General features: G+C 33.4%; 2 protein-coding genes across 2 annotated transcripts; one reads left to right on the top strand and one right to left on the bottom strand.

Moving 5' to 3' along the window:
* Positions 1-1,348: 1,348 nt before the first annotated feature.
* Positions 1,349-4,161, bottom strand: LOC110808485 (putative TPR repeat-containing protein At1g05150). Its single transcript, XM_022033992.2, has one exon. The coding sequence runs from the start codon at positions 4,020-4,022 to the stop codon at positions 1,623-1,625; it is 2,400 nt and encodes a 799-aa protein (XP_021889684.2). The 5' UTR covers positions 4,023-4,161; the 3' UTR covers positions 1,349-1,622.
* Positions 4,162-8,768: 4,607 nt separating this feature from the next.
* Positions 8,769-21,324, top strand: LOC110808486 (kinesin-like protein KIN-7I). Its single transcript, XM_022033993.2, has 13 exons — positions 8,769-9,048; positions 9,138-9,385; positions 9,678-9,767; positions 9,857-9,957; positions 10,054-10,167; positions 10,263-10,344; positions 10,426-10,493; positions 10,581-10,643; positions 15,344-15,468; positions 16,699-17,038; positions 17,692-19,191; positions 19,936-20,225; positions 20,763-21,324. Exons 1-13 carry the CDS (start codon positions 9,041-9,043, stop codon positions 21,085-21,087), a joined length of 3,354 nt encoding a protein of 1,117 aa, XP_021889685.1. The 5' UTR covers positions 8,769-9,040; the 3' UTR covers positions 21,088-21,324.
* Positions 21,325-22,079: the final 755 nt, after the last annotated feature.

The raw sequence follows: 22,079 nt of genomic DNA, 5'->3' as shown, positions 1-22,079 counted from the left end.
GGTTGAAGCTGGTACTTTTGCTCGTCCTTATCCTCGAGTGCTGGTAACGATGGGGGTAGCGATAATGATTCTTTAGCTGTAGTGAAGGGCATCAGCCATATCATAATCAACATTGTCACACAAAAAATATGCACAAAACACCTCTTACTTAGGTTTACCATGCTTCTTCTGTGGCAACCAAACGGCTTCTCTGTGTTTTATTTATTGGGCTCACTCTCACACGCAATGAAATGGAGGGACATGATTTTTGCATGTATTTCCATAAACCTTTGATTTGTGGGTCCGGGCAACAGCTTTGTTTTCTTCTAATCAATTACGGCTTGTCACTCAAATGGAAGAGCTGGTTTAATTTTAAAGACTTGAATGAATTTACCCAAAATCTATATTATCTTATAAATATTTTATTTCTTTTGGTCTAATTTTAGAAACTTAAATAAATTTAAATATATACCGAATAGTTTGTTCAGAATATAAAACAAACATATTTTACACCATGATTCTGCTGCTCTGTTTTTTGAGAAGATATTTTTAAGTGCTAGTAGTTGACTTTTTTTTCTTAACAAATAAAATGTGTAAAGCCTGAACTTCACTCATACCTGACCTCACCAAACATTTCATATTATCTCTCAATAATCATTTTATGACTTTCTTTCTCTTAAATTTTTTGATGGCTTCATGACTTTTTGTCCTTCAAAAATAAAATCTCCTCTTACTTTGACGAGTAAAAGCAAGCATAGTTGGCAATGATTTTCAGTCAATAATATAATTTATATATATATACATACAGAGTAGTTGTTAGGCATTATGAAGCAGCAGTCCCACGAGTACGCTTTCTAAGCTTAATTTGTGCTCAATCACCTTTCTCGTCAAATTACAAATCAAACTCCATCAATCAATCATTGACAGCACTTCCCAACATGAATTTGTTGACTCCCATCTCAATTTAGAACTAGTTATAAACTATTAAAATACTTTCACTTGTGTATGTTGATTTATTTAAACAGTTTATTTTTAGAATACACCATTTCTTTTTTACTTTGATTAATAAAATAACAACCCATTTAAGTTTTTATTTCGAAAGTTCAATAAAAAAGGAGTGAAGAAATTGAGATCATCATTACAATAATGATTAAATTTAGTATTTTGTTAACGAATAATAGAAATTTTATAAGAGATATTTGGATACCCTATCACCAGAAGAGAGCTGGAATTGAACATGGTAATATGCTATTGCATAAATGACAAACCAGACTGTAAACCAGTTGAATATAAATAAAAACCCAACACTATTCCTCCATTAAGATTTTCAAACTCCTTGTGCTCCATGGAGACCAGAACCCAAATAAGATACAGTTAATATACACCCTCTGGTATTACCAAATTAGGAATGAATTTCTTTTTCTACAATAACCATTGTGGGAAATTGAAAATTACAAAAGAAAAAATAAACACAAAGAAAGAAAGAAAGAAAGAAAAACTCCTCCGTTTATTATACAAGGGAAGAATACCCACTTAACATCTGCATCTTCTATATCACACTCATCAACTAAAACAACCTGCTGCTGTCATAATACACAGAACCACCCAAGAAAAGAAAGAAAGCAAAAATCTATATGAACTAGCTACGCTCCATTATGGGGTTGCAGTGTCAAGCACGTGCATTTATCTTTCATTGCTTCTCCTTCACTCCCATACTCTTTGAATTTGTACTCCTCCTGCATGAATGGAGGAGGCACTTTCCCTTCGCTGTAGCATTGATTACACAGACTGAAACGACACTTCATCTCCTTGAAACGAGACCCAATTATTGGGTAACGGCAAACGGAGCAGGCATGGCGTCCATGGCGGTTACGATCTCCTGTTTCCAGTTTCAGTAGAGTGGACATGATACCAAAACCCCAATCAGGATCATCAAACATGACTAGAAAGTCATTGAAGGACACCATTGATGTATCCACGTCTCCATGAATTTCCATCATTTCACTAGCTCCATGAGTAGGAATATAAATGGTTCTTAAGAATTTGATATACTTAACAGCATCGACCTTTTTAATCTGAGAACCATCTTCATTCACTGGACGCCACAAAAGCGCATCAAAGGCTACCTGCTTTCTCTTGTCTGGATGGCCACTGCAAATTGGGGCAAGGACAGCATAAAACATGCCTAAATCCACCCTACCTGAACCTGTTTCATCCAACACAGAGAGAACTTTCTCATTTATGGCTTTGACAGCTCCCTGGAAAGTTTCAGGCTTCAGGGAATTAAGCAGCCTGCGGAGAATTTCCTCTAAGTTAGGCTTGCGTATAGATTTCTGAGGTTCACCGCCACCAGAATAGGAAACTGGAACATCATTTTCTCTCATTTCCTTCTTCAGGAGCTCCACATCACATCGACCCACTCTGGTAATTCTCTGAAAAGCCCTAATTTGAAGTGCATTGGCCAAGTCCTGTCTTACTGTAGTTCTCTCACCGACGGTCTTAAACTTGGAGGGCTCAACAACGAGAAAAGCCCCCCCCTCTCTATTGCCATTCCCGTTAGTCTTTGCCTTTTTCTTCTGAGAGTGTTTCAGGTGAGATATTGCATCATGCAATTCTACTCTATTTGTCATCTTCAGTGCTTCCTTCAAAGCCTTTCTAGCCTCTTCGGTTTCCCCAGCACCCAACAAGGACACAGCCTTGTTCAGCTGTGCTCGCCAATGGTTAGGCCATACTGCCAAAACCCGAGTATACATCTCAGAAGCTCTCTGAAACCTACCTAAGTCCATATAAAGCCCACCCAAATTATACAATGCATCAACATGACCGGGTTTCAAGTCAATAGCTTTCTGGAAAACTTCAATTGCTCTCTCATCCTCACCCATGGCATGCAAAGCCGATGCCAAGTCACAATGCGCATCGGCATAATCTGGTTTCATAAAAATAGCTTCTTCTAAAGCTTTGACGGCGGCTCTATATTCCCCTACCCCAAAGAGAGCACTTCCCAATAGTTTCAAAGCTCTAAAATGAGTAGGACAAAGAATTGCAGCTTCCCTATAATACTCACAAGCACTTAAGACCATACCTTCGCCTTCAAGCGCAATTCCAAGGTTCACATAAATCTGAGGAAGCAAGTAAGCCCATTGATTTCCACCCGACTCAGCCGCCTCCAACGCTAACAAGAACTCCTCCTTAGCCTCCTTGAACTTACCGACAACATACAAGCAGTTCCCAGCTCTGAAATGGGGCCTCACATCCATCGGCTGCAACTCGCAAGCTCTCTTAAAACTAACCAAAGCCTCTTTAAACAACTGGTGTTCGTACAGAACTCTACCAATCGCCATATGCCCATCAAACGCCTCCTCTCTGGATCTTGCCCCGTCGGCCCTGCTCCTCAAAACAGCCAACTCCTTCACGAAGATCGCGTAATCATGGCCGGACTCTTCCCAGAATATCCTTTTGTCAGAGATTTCTGTCGATGGCCCCAACTCTCTCGACCAACCGGCATCCGAATAGGCATCAAAATTATCCCCTTTCAATTTCCCATCCTTAGCCTGCTTCGCTTTCAATCTCTTCACCAGAATCTCCAAATCATCAACAATCTTCCACGTCTCATCAAAAACGATGCCGTGATTAGGCGACACCGCCCACGCCGCGGTCCTCTGCTTCTTCTGTGACTCGATTGTCTTCTCGTCGACAATAGAAGACGACGACGGCTCAGATGCAACGGAAGTCCCTTTATTTTCTTCGAAGGTGAGCTCAAGACCAAGCGCGTCAAAATCTCTGTCCACGTCCCCGGCACCGTCGTCGTATGTACGCAGAAGACCGTCATAGGTCAAGCCCTTCTCGCCATCTATGAACTCGCCGTATGTACGGAAGACTTCGTCGAGGATCGCATTGATCTGCTCGTCGCTGAATTTGACCCTAGGGTTGACAGCGACAACGAGTGCCGCCATCTCGTCTCTGTTGAGGCCACCGTCCCGGTTTGCATCGAATTGTTGGAAAATTCTCTTGACCTTCTCTGATCTGGTCCCTCTGGTGGCCATTGAGGGTGTTGGGTAGGCCTAGGGTATGGAAGGTGGATAAGGGAAGACGGCGAGAGATGTATCACGGTACTAGTGGAGAAAGGAAGGAGGAGGGAGAGGGACCAAAAAGAGAGGCGTTGATTGATAATGAAATTAACTAAAATTATGCATCAATTTTGGGGTAATTGTGAAAATTATGCCTTAATTTAGGTTTATGTTTAACATTTTAATTTCATATGCCCAGTTTAGTATTTCCTAAATTATTTTTTTTAATATATAATTTTGATAATTTTTTCTTTTTCAGAAATTGTTAAAAGTTTTTAAATCACAATTTAGTTATTTTTACATAAAAATAAATGAGATCCAACTAAAGTAAAAAAGATGTTGGATATGTGAAGAGTCTTTTTTTGGTGTCATTTTCATAGTTTTTTTTTTTTTTTTTTTTTTTGTTGTTTACAAAAAGTGATTTATGATTGGTGTATAGTTAAATTATCATTAGCAATAAAAAAATATTTTCATAATAATTAATAATAGCCCAAAATCTTTGTATTTAACGAAACCGTGATAATATTAATCTCTCTTTAAATGCTTTCGTATCTATTTTAAATTATTAAATTCTTTTTAATTTTTAATTATATCATATTATCATAAAATTTTTTCAAATAAATATAATAATATTAGTATATAAGGTCAGACTCAAATTTTTTTCACAATTTTTTAGATGTATTAAATATTTTGTACTTAATTAATAAAGTTTTAAATATTTATCACTTGCCAACATAATATTTTACGCAACAATTAATTAAATACTTTATAAAAAAATATTTCTTTGATTTTGTATTTTCCTACTCTTAATCTATCCATCCAACACACATGATCCCACAATAATACTCATTTATGTATGGATCACAAGTTATTTTTAATAAATATCTTTTTATGATACAATAATAATCATTTCGAATATAAAAAATAATCTTCGAAATGTCATAATAGATATTTTATTATTTAAAAAAATTTCTTTTCCGATAAACACATATATTCTTACTTTTTTTTTAATCAAATTTACAAATAATTAAAAACGCCAATGATATTACTTTTAAATAAGTATAATGTATACCAGTCTAAATTAGATTCATAAAGATTTCAAGTTTATGGTATCAAAATTACAAACATTTTATAAAAATTTAAGGAAATAAAAGCTTGATTCACCATTTTTGTGATCTCCATCTCAAACCGAGTTTTCTCTCAATATTTTTATAAATCTTTTATCACGAAATAATAAAATAAATTATTAAGCGACACATGATAAAAGAAATGTCTTCATTAACATTTGCAATTTAACAACCTAAAACAAGATTATTGCATTAGGAAGCCACTTCATATCTCTATGCAATTGGCCGAAAGACATGCCTAAAAATTTCTTACTTGCGCTAAACCTAAGTTTATTCACGTAGAAATCAAAAGCTACAAAAGAGATATTTGAGAAATTACTGTGTTATAAGATATGAATGATGTTTTTGATAAGTATATTTCTTAATTGTATATTAAATATTAACTAAACATTAATTATTTAAAGTTATATTTATATTGAATAAAATAATATAACAATTTAATTTAGATAATTTAAATTTTAGAATAATTTTGAATAATTACAATAATAATTTTCTTATCCTTTCAACATTTATTGTTAATTTATAATATAATTAACCAACATTTTAGATTGAGAGCACCTTTATAGCTAGTTTTATCTTATAGTTGTTTTTAAAATATTTCTACCAACTATAACACAAGCATAGACCAAGTCAAAACAAGCCATTGATAGTAGGCTTTTGAAGTGAAGCCAGAAGACAGAGTTTGAAGATTTCTAAAAATTTAAGGTTTTCAGGAAAAAGATTTTAGGTGTGAATATTATTAAAATATAATAATTATTATATATGATTTAGTAACATTTAGGTCAACCTTATTAAGAAAAAATTCTTTTTTTTATTATCAGACTATAAATTTTTAAAATTATTTATTATACATAATCATAAGATATTATTATTTTTATATTCAGAGCGATGGATCATATTATATATTAATTAATTCTATATAGTTTAATTCATAAATAAATATTAGTTTGATGAAAATACATAAAAGTAACTCTAACTTGTTAGTATTAAAGTATAATTCATTCTTTTCGTGTAAGTTAATTATAGCGGAACTAAGTTTAAAAAAATAAATTATACATTACCATTATTAAAATATAATAATTATTATATATGATTTAGTAACATTTAGGTCAACCTTATTAAGAAAAATTTCTTTTTTTTTATTATCAGACTATAAATTTTTAAAATTATTTATTATACATAATCATAAGATATTATTATTTTTATATTCAGAGCGATTGATCATATTAAATACCAATTAATTCTATATAGTTTGATTTATAAATAAATATTAGTTTGATGAAAATACATATTTGTAACTCTAACTTGTTAGTATTAAAGTATAATTCATTTTTTTCGTGTAAGTTAATTATAGCGGAATTAAATTTTAAAAAATAAATTATACATTACCAAATATTATTAAAATATAATAATTATTATATATAATTTAGTAACACTTAGGTCAACCTTATTAAGAAAAACTTCTTTCTTTTTTATTATCGGACTATAAATTTTTAAAATTATCTATTATACATAATCATAAAATATTATTATTTTTATATTCAGAGCGATAGATCATATTAGATACTAATTAATTCTATATAGTTTGATTCATAAATAAATATTAGTTTGATGAAAATACATAAAAGTAACTATAACTTGTTAATATTAAAGTATAATTCATTTTTTTCGTGTAAGTTAATTATAACGGAACTAAGTTTAAAAAAATAAATTATACATTATCAAATATTATTAAAATATAATAATTATTATATATGATTTAGTAATATTTAGGTCAACCTTATTAAGAAAAACTTCTTTCTTTTTTATTATCAGACTATAAATTTTTAAAATTATCTATTATACATAATCATAAGATATTATTATTTTTATATTCAGAGCGATTGATCATATTAGATACCAATTAATTCTATATAGTTTGATTCATAAATAAACATTAGTTTGATGAAAATACATAAAAGTAACTCTAACTTGTTAGTATTAAAGTATAATTTATTCTTTTCGTGTAAGTTAATTATAGCGGAACTAAGTTTAAAAAAATAAATTATACATTACCAAATACTATTAAAATATAATAATTATTATATATGATTTAGTAACATTTAGGTCAACCTTATTAAGAAAAATTTCTTTCTTTTTTATTATCAGACTATAAATTTTTAAAATGATCTATTATACATAATCATAATATATTATTATTTTTATATTTAGAGCTACAGATTATATTAGATACCAATTAATTCTATATAGTTTGATTCATAAATAAATATTAGTTTGATGAAAATACATAAAAGTAACTCTAACTTGTTAATATTAAAATATACTTCATTCTTTTCGTGTAAGTTAATTATAGCGAAACTAAGTTTAAAAAATAAATTATACATTACTGAATATTATTAAAATATAATAATTATTATATATGATTTAGTATAGCGGAACTAAATTTAAAAAAATAAATTATACATTACCAAATATTATTAAAATATAATAATTATTATATATGATTTAGTAATATATTATTTGAATAATTACAATAATAATTTTTTTATTCTTTCAACATTTTTAGATTGAGAGCACTTTTATAGCTAGTTTTATCTTATAGTTGTTTTCAAAATATTTCTACCAACTATAACACAAGCATAGACCAAGTCAAAACAAGCCGTTGATAATAGGCTTTTGAAGTGAAGCCAGAAGATAGAGTTTGAAGATTTTAGGAAAAAGATTTTAGGTGTGAATATTATTAAAATATAATAATTATTATATATAATTTAGTAACATTTAAGTCAACGTTATTAAGAGAATTTTTTTTTTATTATCAGGCTACAAATTTTTAAAATTATTTATTATACATAATCGCAAAATATTATTATTGTTATATTCATAGTGATGGATCATATTAGATACTAATTAACTCTACATAGTTTGATTCATAAATAAATATTAGTTTGATGAAAATACATAAAAATAATTTTAATTTGTTAGTATTAAAGTATAATTCATTCTTTTTGTATAAGTTAATTATAACGAAATTAAATTTTAAAAAATAAATTGTACATTACCATCATATTTAGACTCTCACTTTGACATGTAATTTATGCAAGAATGATACTTATTCTTATAACAAAAATACCAACACAAATATCATAATATCGAATTACATGAATGTACAATGACTTTTAATGATATAGTTGTTATATTAATTATTTGACTATAAAATTTTATAAATTATATTTTAGTCATATTGTTAAAATTTTATTATAATCTTATTTCTTCTTAAATTTGATCATTATAATTTTTTTTTATAGCACCCTTGAATAGTGATAAATCTCATGCAATAAAAAAATCCCATCTAAACTAAAAATAATAATAAATTTTTTTATTTTTTAATTCTTTAATTTTTTTTAAAAAAACAAAAACTAATTAATTAGATTTCCCAAAGATTATGACCGGGTCAAAATTTTAATTCATTATTATTTGAATTGAAAATTTAAATAACCAGTTTTATATTACTCAACTCCAACATGAATACCATAATAATATGATATATGAGCTGAGTAGGATAAGATAGACGGTTAATATAATTAGGCTATGGCCGTTATGATTCAAGGGTGGAGGGAGGCAAAGCCAACCAGAGTGGAAACAGAATGATGAATGTATACAGGATAGCCAAATACCATTCTGCTTCTCCCCCTTTCCCTCTTCCAAAACCCTCCCGAGGACGAGGGAGAGACCAACCGCACCCCACCCCACCCCTAATTTCTTCTTCTTTTCTCTTCATTTTTGCTTTCTACATTCACATTCATTCTCAATCGATTCACCATTCCACCAACTTTGCAGATGATGGAAGGATAATTTCACAACCATAATATGACCAGGTATACATCTTACATCTGCCTGCATATTCAACGAACAACACTTACAAGTTTCTTTGATTTCTCAAATTTCTCTCTCTTCTCTTTCTCAGAAAATTAAGCTCTCAGAAACAAGAGGAAGGGGTGATAAGTACGGGAACGGAGGAAGTCATGCGCGGGGAAACTGAGGGAACGGGTGGTCAGGACGAGAACATTCTTGTTTCAGTGAGATTGAGGCCTTTGAATGACAAAGAAACCACCAGGAACGATATCTCGGACTGGGAATGCATTAACAACACCACCATTGTTTGTAGACACGGCTTACCAGAGAGGTCTATGTTACCCTCCGCCTACACGTTTGGTATGTCTTTTCCATTTCTTCATCTATCACTAATCTATTTCTTCACCTGGATTTATATTTTCACTTTCAATTTCAAATTTCACGGATTATTGGTGGATAATTGAATTTGCTATATACAGCGAACCACCAGCAACTTCTTTTTCTTTTCTAATTTCATATGTAATTACAATCTTTCCTGGGGAAATATCTGCCAACTTATTTCCCAGTTTATATCAACTTCATTAATGCATTTTTCTGCTTCCACTCTAACTCCTGGCCCCTTGTTTTATTTTGATCAATTTAATGGGGATAGACAGAGTATTTGGTTGGGACTGCCCCACGAAGCAGGTATATGAGCAAGGAGCCAAGGATGTTGCTCTTTCTGCACTCAGTGGCATTAACTGTGAGCAAAATTTCCTTTATTGTTTTGTTTTCATCATATTCTATGATTCAAGATTAGTTGAATCATTCCTTATTATCAAACATCTCCAGCAAGCATATTTGCATACGGCCAGACTAGCAGTGGTAAGACATACACGATGAGTGGAGTCACTGAATATGCAATAGCAGATATCTTCCAGTACATAGATAGGGTAAAACACATTTTCCATTTCGAGTACTTTATTTTTCAGTTATGATCCTTGGGGTGTGGCATGCACTTGATATATTCTTTTACTCTTATCTTCTAGTGTAAAGACAGAGAATTTGTTCTTAAATTCTCAGCCATAGAGATCTATAATGAAGCTGTTAGAGACCTCCTCAGCTCCGATAGTACTCCCCTAAGACTCCTAGATGATCCAGAGGTGGACACACTGCTTCTTTTTATTTGGAATATATTTGTTCCTTAAGTAACTTTGTTTGATAAATTTTAACGTCACCAATGATTAATTTTTTACAGAGAGGAACTGTTGTTGAGAGACTCACAGAGGAGATTCTGAGAGACCAGAACCATCTAGAGGAGCTCCTTTCAATATGTGAAGGTATATTAACTCATGATATTATACCTTGTTTTTTTTATATTGGGTAATATCATATCTTAAGTTTTTTGTTGCACTTTGCAGCTCAAAGGCAAATAGGAGAGACCTCTCTAAATGAAACTAGCTCCAGGTCTCATCAAATTCTTCGACTGGTATGCTACTCATTCAATTGGTAGTATTTCCATGTTTAAGGCAAGGAATTATTCTTACTTCTTGAATTTAATAATGGATTTCTCCAGACTGTTGAAAGTTCTGCCCGTGAATATGGAGCTGAAAATTCAAGCTCTCTTGCAGCTGCTGTGGTATAGTATAAACTATTTTCTTTAAAATTAGAAATTAATAAAATGGCCTTTTCTCTGAAAGCTTAAGGTTGAATAATGTTTGATCTTGAACATTGTTAGCGTTTGGCATTTTTACTATCCAGCTAGAGTTGCAAGTTTATGTCCAAGTTTAAATGTTTTATCTTTATGGTTTTAGTCATATGTTACTTGAATTAGTGGATAAGCTTGTTTAGGAAATGTAAAATGTAGACTCTAATTGATTAAGTTAGTAGAGCATGTTTCTTTTATGGAAAACCTGCTACCATAGAGTAAGATTAAGACCTTTTGTATGTACTTTTAAGGCTGGTTAGTGAAAAATTCAGATTTTTTTTTTCCCCAAAAATTTTTCTTCCCTCCAAAATTCTTCTTCTCTTCTTCTTTGCCCAAATAATGCTAGAGTCTTATAGCTCTTACAAACGAGACCATGAAAGAAGAAAAATTAGCTGCAAAAACTAAAAAACTACCTCACAGAACTGAAATGGCCTCTGGTAGTTCAATCTATTTCTTACCTTCTATCTTCAGTGACGAAAATTACCAGTTGTGGGCTGTTAGAATGGATGGCAAATCAAAAGGAATATATCATTGACAAGCTGTGGATGTTGGTGAAGAACCTCTTCTCCTGAGAGCAAACTGATGGTTGCTCAAATGAAGCATCATGCAAAAGAGACAACAAAGAAATTCAAGGCTCTCTCTTTTACACTCAGTTCTGCCTGAGATATCTTTCTAGGATTATGTCTTGTTAAACTGAAAAAGCAGCTTGATATAGAATTAAGGAGAAATTCCAAGCAAATACAGGTACTTAACCTAAGAAGAAAATTTGAGGTTCTTAGAATGGGAGATTCAGGAAATACAAAAGTCTTCACATATACAGTCACAAAGGTTGTGCATCAAGTAAGAATATTGGGCAAAGAGCTCACTGACAAGAGGGTGGTGTAGAAGGTCTTTGTGAGTCTTCAAGGAAAGGTTTAAAGCAAATTTATCTTCTCTTGAAGATTCTAAGGATTTTCAACAATAACACCAACTGAACTTGTGATACTCTCCAAGCTACTGAGCTGAGGAAATCCTTAAGAATGAATCATGTAACAAAAAGTGCTTTTGTGATGAAGAACAAATGAAAACCTCAAGGAAACAATGGTAGAAAAGGAAGTTGCAACAAGAAAAAGCAAGAACGCAACAGGAATAGAGAAGGTAACAAGAAAGGCAGCTACCTATCATGTTCTAATTGCAGAAGGACCAGCCATCGTGAGAAATATTGTATAAGCCTGGAATCTAGTTCATAGCATTTAAAAGGTTCGAGCATGTGAAGAAAGTTTGCAAGAACAAAGGAGAACAAGGTGAATTAAAGCCAAAAGTTGTGAAAGGTCAGAATAAGAAGTGGGGAGTATTTGGAGGTTCAAGAAAAGGGAAATACTACAATAATGACATATTCAAGTACAAAACAAATCTCTAATGTGTTGTTTTTGGTAGATTAGACAAAAACAATTTACTTAGTGTAAGACAAATGCTTAAGAAAAAATATTTGTTTTCTTTTAAGGACAAATCATGCATCATTAATTTCGTCAATGGTTGTGAGATCATGTCTGTCAAGAAAAAGAACAGGAGCTTAACTTTATTGTGGTACAAGTCACTTACGCATGGAAAATAATTCTCTGCTTTGACATAGGAGATTTGATAGTACAACCAGTAGATCCTTAAAGTCCTAGTTAGAAGAGAGTGTAGTAGAAATGGAGTTTGTGAAGTGTGTGAATTTGGAAAGCAAAAGAAATTAATTTTTCCAAAAAAGGGCAGCCTAGAGAGCTACAGAAAACTGCAGTTACCATACACTGATTTATGTGGATCAATTAGCACTTGTTCTTGAGCGGAAGTAAGTATTTTCCAATATTTATTAATGCTTACTCAAGTATATGTTAGGTGTATTTTTTGAAATAGAAATCTAAAGCTTTGGGGTGTCAAGTCTTCAACATATAGTAGAAAATCAAAGTGGAATGAAGATAAGAAACATTAGATCAAATAATGGTAAAGAGTACATCAATAAGAACTTCAACAAGTTCTTGAATGAAACTAAGATTCATCACCTACTTAATGTTGCTTACACACATCAACAAAATGAGGTGAGTGAGAAAATATAGAATTAGTATGAAGATGACCAGATGTTTGTTGCTTGAGAAGAAATTAGCAAAGAATTTTTGGTAGAAATTGTACACACAACAATTCACATTCAAAATAGGCTACCAGAAAGGCCTTGAAATGGTAAAATACAGAATAAAGCTTTGCAAGGAAGGAAGCCAGCAACAGAGCAGTTGAGGCTTTTGGAATTATTTGTTGTATTCTTGTTTCAAAAGTTAAAAGAGACAAGTTGGATAAAAAAACCCCAATTTGGGGCATTAACAACATTGTTAAAGGGTATAAAGTCTTCAACAATCAAACAAAAAAGTTGATTATGGTAAAAAACGTCAAAGTCGAGGAAAATGCTTACTGGAATTGGGAAAGAGCAAAACTTAAAGCTTCAACAAAGTAGTTTGCACTGCTAGATGTTATTAAAAGTCAAGAAGTTTTTGCCAAGATGTTATTAAAGATCAAGAAGTGTCTGCTGAGGAGGAGAATCAAGTGTGAACACTAAAACATATTCTGATTGTGCTGTAAAAGGTATAAAAACTCTTCAAGTCATTTATGATAGGTGCAATTTTGCCCTATTGGAACCAACCAATTTTGACGAAGCATTGTAATCATTAGCATGGACAGACGCTATGGAGGAAGAAGTAAAGATGATCAAGAAGAAAAAGACTTGGGTTCTATCCACAAAACTTGTCAACAAGAAGTTTTAGGGCTCAAGTGGATGGATAAGACCAAGTTGAATGTTGATGGCTTACTTAACATATTGAATGCTAGATTGGCTGTTAAAGGATGCACCAAACATTGATTTGATTGACACCTTTGCCCTAGTAGTAAGATATGGCACAATGAGATTAATCATCAACTTAGAAATCAAAAGAACTGAATTGGAAGATCTATCAACTTGGTGTTAAGTCAGCCTTCTTAAGTGACTACTTGAAGGAGTAGATTTATGTTGAATAGCCATTGGGTTCTGAAGGAGAAGAGAATGGCTTATTTGCTATAGAAAGCTTTAGCTAAATTAAAACAAACTCAAAGAGTCTGATATGCAAAAATTGATGACCACTTGCTGCAATAGAAGATCAAGCAACTACCTTGCACGTGCAACAAGTAGGGGATGTTGAGTTGATCATTTGCTCTACTTGCCTGCAACAAGACAAGATGTTATGTTTGCCACAAGACTACTGATGCAGAATAAGAAGCTCGTAAAGTAGACATATTTCAATAATAGAAATATGAGACAGAATCAATAAAAGAATATAAACCTTTTGGGAAGTTAACTAAAAAGGTTAGAAAGTTTTGATTTCCTTTTCTAAGTTTTGGAAAGTTCTACAATAAAGGAAATAGGATGATTTGTTTTCCTATTTCTTATATTTTCTATTTTCTAGATTTTTTATTCCTCTAGTTATTTCTATTTAATTTATTTTTCCATTTTAGTAGGTTTTTTAAATTTTCTATTTTTGATGTATTTAGTGCCCACAATTAAGGTACCTAGTTTAGTTATTAGGTAGACTATTTATGATTATTATTCAAACATTGAAATATTGTTTGATTATCGAAATTCAAGATCTCCAAATTTGGTTCTTAATAGATTTTCTCTAAGTTTTCTCTTCAAACTCTTTTTATCCTACATCAACTACTTTCCATATTCATGCAAAGTTCAACCGAATTGCATTTAGAAATTTGGAAAGAGATTGTTGAGGTATCAACATAAAATTGTAAATTATGGCATTTGGTATAGAAGGGTTTCTGGTGTGAAGTTAATTGGATTTACAAACAGTGATTGAGCTAGTTCAGTTGATAACATGAAGAGTAGTTCAGGTTATGTTTTTTGTCTTGGAACTACAGTGATAAGTTGAAAGGGTATGCCTTCCATCAAGCAAACAAGAAAGGTTGCTCAATCAACTGCAGAGATAGATTATATTACAGCCACAACTGGTGTCAATCGAGCTGTTTGGATGAGGATGTTTCTTGCTGACTTGAATCAGAAGCAAAAGGAAGCTACAATGATCTTTTGTGATTATTAATCTGCAAATGCCGTAGCAAGAACCTAATGTTTCATGACAAAACAAAACACATCAAGATCAACTACCATTTTGTGAAGGACACTGAAAAAGAGGAGAAGGTCAACTTGCTGCCCTGTAGGTCCAATGAACAAATGACTAAAATTTTCATGAAGGGACTATCAAGATTTAAGTTTGCAACATTAAGATTCATGCTTGGTGCTTTCAGTAAAAATGTCAAGGAGCTTTAGTGTTTCATTTTTGCTGTTCAGCTAAAATTATAAGTTGTGTCCAAATTTAAGTGTGTTTTTTTAATCAGTTCTGTATTACATGTATTAGTGGATAAGCTTGTTTACAAAATATTAATTTAGAATTTAGATTGCTTAAGTTAGCAAAATATATTTCTTTATGCAGAAAAATCTGCTGTTGTAGACAGTAAGACTAAAACCTTTTCTAATGTATTTTTAAGGCCAGTTAATGAAGAATTTAGATGATTTTCCACTCCAATTTTTTTTTTCTCTTCTTTGTCTAATGCCAACAAACATGAACATTGGTCCAATTTTACAGAATTTTGTTGATCTAGCTGGAAGCGAGCGTGCTTCTCAAACATTATCTGCTGGTGCAAGACTAAAAGAAGGCAGCCACATAAATCGCAGTTTATTAACTCTTGGAACTGTGATTCGCAAATTAAGGTTGGTTGAAATTCTTATTCTGGGTAGTAACAAGTTTCAGCTTGCTTTTAAACAGACGGCTAAAAATTTGTTAAGTTAGGGCGTTTATATGTTTTCTAATGTATCACTGTTTACTTTGAAATTTTTTATCTTTTTAAATCCGTGAAATGAGTTGTGCTCATTTTACTATCAAGTTTAGTAAATAAATATCTGGAAATATGTTTTTGATTAATTTAACATTAAATAGATTACAATATTGTAATTTGCTATAGTACTAAATCACTTGCATTTTCCTAGATGAAATTTATAGTATGCCTAACTGAACAAAAAAAAAAACAAACATGACATAATTTTTTGAATCCAAACATGATACAAGTTTGCGCGGCATTTTCCTTCCAATTCTTATAACATGGCTGCAAAAAAAAAAAATCCATATCTTTTTCCATGTTTTCTTCATGTATATCTATGGATAGAGAAATCTACTTTTAGACCATCGCTTTCTTCTACTCTTATATCAAATTTGAATATGAAATTCTTTCTTTTAAAACTCTTCACAAAGGAAGCTCATGAACATGCACACCACGCATGAAATACCGGTATATAGAATTCAAGGTATGACCTGCTCCAGAATGTGAATATGTTTGCTTTTTGTATGAAATTGACAATGCTTTTCTCTTAAGCAAGTATAGCTGGATTGCAACCAACCTCCCACTCTATTAACGTGTCCTAGGAATTCAAGCCGCATTCTATTAAGGTGATCAAGTGCAGCCACAAAATTTCCATTCTTAAAGATAGACTGTTAAGGTTTCTACTTGCATTAAGCCATTAAGGTACCTGTGCAAATAAAATTTTCTGACTGAATGGCGATGGTTTGCAAGCATTCAACCAAGAAAAAATCATTTCTGCTACCGTTAAAGGCAATGAAGTGTGATTTAGACAGGGTGTGGTCGTCATTGTCTTCTCTGTGCAACTTAGAACTTTTATTTATAGCAATGATCATCAAATCTTTCTGAATGCCTTAGCTAAAGGTGTATATTTCGTAATCTAGAATTCATGGTATGACCCGCTCCACTGACCTTGATTTTCATCAAGCAGTCAGCGAGTGTTTTCTTTCTGCTAGCTTCCTAACATCTGAAATTGTTTTTGTTGTTTTATGCGGAGCTCTTTCTTCTAGTTATTTCTTAATAGTTTTACTCTTAAGCATAAAATACTTACTATTACTTGCCCATTTACGGTCATCATCGGATACAGCAAGGGAAGAAATGGCCATGTACCTTACAGAGACTCTAAGCTAACCCGTATACTGCAAAATTCACTAGGAGGCAATGCCAGAACAGCTATAATTTGTACCATGAGCCCAGCTCGAAGTCATGTTGAGCAGTCAAAAAACACCTTATTCTTCGCAAGTTGTGCCAAAGAGGTGTCTACTAACGCACGAATAAACTTTGTGGTGTCAGACAAGATTTTGGTCAGGCAACTGCAAAGAGAACTGGCTAGAATGGAGAGTGAGTTGAGAAACTTAGGATCTGCTTCTACCAGTGCAGATTCTACAACAATGTTACTTACGGAGAAAGAACAACTTATACAAAAGGTGATGTTTAAGTTATTTGTCATGTGAAAAACATAAATACATTATTATTCTTCTTCAAAAACAAAAGGTATCTCCCTCCCCCGGAAGTTCTTTTTTGGTATCGTCAGAGTAAGCTGGATAAGCTTTTAACAAGATATTACATCAAAGCACCATCTGCTTTGTGACGGAGGCGAAACCCGTTTCTTTTAAATGGAAAAGAACATATTTGATACAGCTATATACTAATAAGATTCAATCATCAATTAGATCTTAGAGTTTCTTCATCATAAAAGCTAAATCGGTTGCCAATTGCATGAAACTTAAATGAATGAGATCCAAATTTGTCATACTCTTTTTGAGATTGTAGGTAAATGCACTTACCCTTGTGACACAGCCAAAGACTAGACTTATTATGGTTGACTACTAGTAAATATTAAAAAGGTTTTTCTTTCGATTTTTAATTTTGGTTTGTTTGATATTGGATGAGAACTGGTTGCTGTTGTGAAATGGTGCAAGTGGAATTGCATTTGGATTTAAACTTTCCCAGAATGTACCTATTGAAAAGAAAGAAAGAGAAAAACAACTGAAGAAAAAGATTTTGACTTTTTCTATACCTTTTTACTCAAAATATCAGACCTTGCTTACCTTGCTATTCCTGAAATGACAAAATGCAGATGGAAAAACAGATCATAGAGTTGACCTGGCAACGTGATCTGGCTCAATCTCGGGTTGAGACTTTACTACAATCAGCTGGTGAGGATCAAGTATCTAAAACGGATGAATATTCAGTAACAGATTCGGTAGATGCAACCTATCTGACATGCAACCTATCTAAGGAATTTCATGAGGCCATTGCGCCTAACTCTGATAAGCATTATTTGGAGCTTTCTGATAACCCCGAAGAGAATTTTTTGCTGGATGATAGCACTCCTCAATTTGTTGGGCCCGATCCATGTCTAGGTTGGGAAGAGATTGCTGCAAGAACTGATGAAGAATCCAAAGATCTTGCTGCGAGAACTGATGAAGAATCCAAAGATATTGCTGCAAGGGCTGATGATAGCATTCCTCAATTTGTTGGGGCGAATCTTTGTCCTGGTTGGGAAGAGAGTGCTCTAAGGACTGACCAAGAATCCAAAGATATTGCTGTACGGACTGATGATAGCACTCTTCAATTTGTAGGGCCTGATCCATATCCAGGTTGGGAAGAGACTGCTGTAAGGACTGACGAAGAATCCAAAAATATTGTTGTACGGGCTGATGATAGCACTCCTCAATTTGTAGCGCCCGGACCATGTCCAGGTTGGGAAGAGACTGCTGGAAGGACTGATGAAGAATCCAAGGACATAGGCAAGCAAGATCAATTCATTGAAATGGAGTCACCAAGTCTTAAAAGAGAAGAAGAAGAAGCTGACATGTTCTCATCTGCTTATGAGATGAAAAAAGATGATTTATCTATGAAATGGGCTAAATCTGAAGAAACGGTCTCATCCCCCCGGACGGGTGATAGGCATTCAAGTCATATTAATATGGATTATGATGCATTGAAAGAAAAAGTTCAGAAATTGCAAAAAACTATCAATTTGCTTGTTGGTCTTCACCCACTAGAGAGCTCTCCTTCCCCTGAATCATGTTTTCCTAGTCCAGGTGGTTTGCCTTTTTCAAGAAGCAGAAGCTGCAGAGAGATTCTCGTGAGTGCCCCATCTGCTATTTGGTCTGAGAAAGAACAGAAAGAGAGCAGGACTCCTGTTTTGTATGGAAAGGATTTCACAAGGCCCTTGAGCTTTCCGCGGAAGCAGTCTGAATTTAGATATGCTTCCAGCATGGGACATTTATCAAGGAAAGCCTCTCAAACTTCTATATCTTCCACTGAAGCAGAGAGCACGATTAGTTCCTTTTCTGTGGATGCAGATAGCAACAAAGAATCAGATGCAGATAATTCCAGTGTTATGCAGGACTTTGTTGCTGCATTGAATGAAATAGCCAAACTTAAGTCAGAGAATGCAAGTCAGGTTTCTGATGTTGTTGCTGGAAAAAACGAGACGGGCAAACAGCCAGAGAATACTCAGATAACCAAAGAACTAGGTGTAGGAAATACTTGTGGTACCCATGGTGCTGTTGCTGGAGTTAATGAAATGGCCAAACTTGAGTCACAAAAGCAATCTGATGATGATTCGGTGAGAAGCAAGCATATTTCTCTTCTTTTAGTTATGATATATAAATTTTTATTTGTTTAATTTTTCTCTTGATTGGTTATCATTTCTAGTTTTTGCTTTGATTTCTTTCTATTCTTCCCATCTTATATATTGGTTGAACCTCACATGCTATCTATGAACAAAAAAGAATCGAGGAAGATATTGAGTAATTTGTATGATCATTTTCTAGCGCCAACGTAATATTAGGGTCAAGATTTCTAGAAAGCACACAGCTTCTGAGAAAAGTGAATCGAGAAAACTGAGATTGTTAATAGGCACGAGGTACTTGGCCTTATTGTAAAATTTCTTAAATGAGACTATCCTCAGCTGCACCTTTTTTTATTGTTATCATTTTTATGGAATGTTCCTTTTTAATAGGAACACTGTCTCATTTCTGTAAATGGATTTCAAACTCTGGACTTACTTTCAACAGCCTTGTATTTTGCACAATATTAGTTTTATCTTCAACTAATAAAATATAGAACACTAGCTATTTCTAGTTAAATGGTGAACACTTTCATCCTTTTTTTATGAGAATATAAGTTTGAGTTATGAGTTATGTATACCGTGAGTCGACTGTGTTACATATGTACTCAATAGGAGTATCATTAAAGTTTACTTGAAAAAGATACAATATGATCTAATAACTTATGCTAGCATTAGCTTATTGTATTATTTGAGTTCTAATATATGATTCATTGTCAATGGTTTGCTTATGTCTAATAGGTGGCGGAAGCAGCATCTAAGATTAACAAATCTAAAGAAATAATAACCGATATTGACCTAGGGACAGTGCAATGTACCACGACACCTGATTCTGATTGGACCTCTGAATTTGAGCGGCAGCAGAGAAAAATAATTGAACTCTGGGTGTTATGCAGTGTACCACTGATCCATAGAACCTATTTCTTCTTGCTTTTCAAAGGTGACCCTTCAGACTCTGTATATATGGAAGTAGAGCTCAGGAGATTGTCCTTTCTTAAGGGAACCTTTTCCCACGGATCTGACGAATCGAGGTATGTACACTTTGAACTAATAAATAACATGAATAAAACAAGGTATAGGTTACATATCCTCTGTAGCACTACGGTAGCTTCTAAAATCAAGGTGTTGGGCAATATATACCCTTTAGATAGAAAATACATTACCATTACACAAAGCATCTTGGCTCAAGCAATTCTTTTGTTGTTGTAGTGTATATATTCTCAGGCTGTAATTATGTGCTCGAACAAATAGGCCAATATGGACATATTAGTAATAAGGAATGTGCCAGCACATAAATGTATGGCACCACTAGAAAAACATGAAAATTGGAATTCATACAGTAGGCCATGCATTGGTGAAGAGAACATTTACAGCCTTGTTTTACAATATTCGATTTCTTTTTTTTTTTTTGGGTGGTACTTAAGGGTATTGATAAGTGAAGTTCTCGTGCTCTTCATATTGCCTAGAATCAGCCATACTTAAGACGTTATTGCTGTAACAAGAGGTGGCTTCTGCATGAAATATATAAATGTGTAGAAACTCCTTCCATATAGCATTTCTGGTCGCAGGGACAGTGCGAAGGCTCTCAGCCGGGAGAGGGAAATGCTAAGCAGACAAATAAAAAAGAAGTTCTCGAGAAGGGAGAGAGAGAAACTTTACCAGAAGTGGGGTATAAATTTGAAGACAAAACTGAGAGGCCTACAGTTGACACAGCGCTTGTGGACAGAGACTAAAGATATGGAGCATATAAAGGAGAGTGCTGCACTTGTTGCAAAGTTGATTGGGTTGGTAGAGCCAAGCCAGGCGCCCAAGGAAATCTTTGGACTAACTTTCTCACCTAGATCAACCACTTGGAGATCATTCAGCAGGAAATCTTCTATAACTATAATGTAATTTTTTTAAAACAAAGTGGAGATCCCTCCGAGTCATAATTCCTTTACCATTTTGGCGGGAAAAAATTATTATTAATAACAAACTTGCCCTTTGATTTCCTAGGTTCTGATTGTAAAAGTAAAAAACTTGTGAGGTGATTCTAGTTGTAGTAGTGTAAAGTTCTATGGGTTGTTGTTTGGTCCTTGAACATAAATGAATTCTATATGAATATAGCTTGTGGAGAATATAGCTTTATTACTTGCCCCTTCTATTCTAGCCTTTCTACCCTAAAGATGTGCACGTGACATCTCTTTCTATATATATATATATATATATATGTTGCTGCTCCGCCTCTCTCTTTATATGTATATGTATTGCTGCATTGCCCATTGGTGTAAAAGCTTGAACCATGCCATGAGAAACCCCGCTCTGAGGGGCGTACCGAGTGAGCTCAATTGTTGTGTATAAAATATCTCTTTGGGAAACAAAATGCGCACACGAATTAATGTTCAATATGAGCTCAATTTTACACGAGCTCCTTTTCATCAAGGAGTTACGCAAATTAGGCTAGTCTTCCTTGGCTTGAAGTATCGGTTTGTACTTTCCCTGTCCTTCAGGGACAAAAATATGCCCTCTGAATCTTATTTCTGGAATTGCCTTCTAATTCAATTAATGTAAGGCTTACAACTTCACTAGTGTATAATTCCGATTGTCTTAGGTCGTCCAACCTGCATGCGTAAGTTCCACCTCATCGGGAAATAGGGATACAACATTTTGTTCTTGATTTTCACTTAAATTTTAACATCAACTGGGTTCTTTGCCTACGCAACACCTTTTTAAGGGATGAGAAGATGCTTATACTCAGCAACTCTACACCTTCGTTAACAGTAACGGCCCAGCTGTTTGAACATAAAGGGAAGAGACCCGAGCACGTGAAGGACCATTGCCGACCTCATGTGACTGCCCCCAGTCAACAATCAATAGAAAACAAGCACCATTACATGCCTCAAGTA

The sequence above is a fragment of the Carica papaya genome, chromosome 1 (genome assembly GCF_054855325.1).
Source record: "Carica papaya isolate Zhongbai chromosome 1, ASM5485532v1, whole genome shotgun sequence".
Lineage (NCBI taxonomy): Eukaryota > Viridiplantae > Streptophyta > Magnoliopsida > Brassicales > Caricaceae > Carica > Carica papaya.
This window is presented reverse-complemented; position numbering and strand designations above follow the sequence as displayed.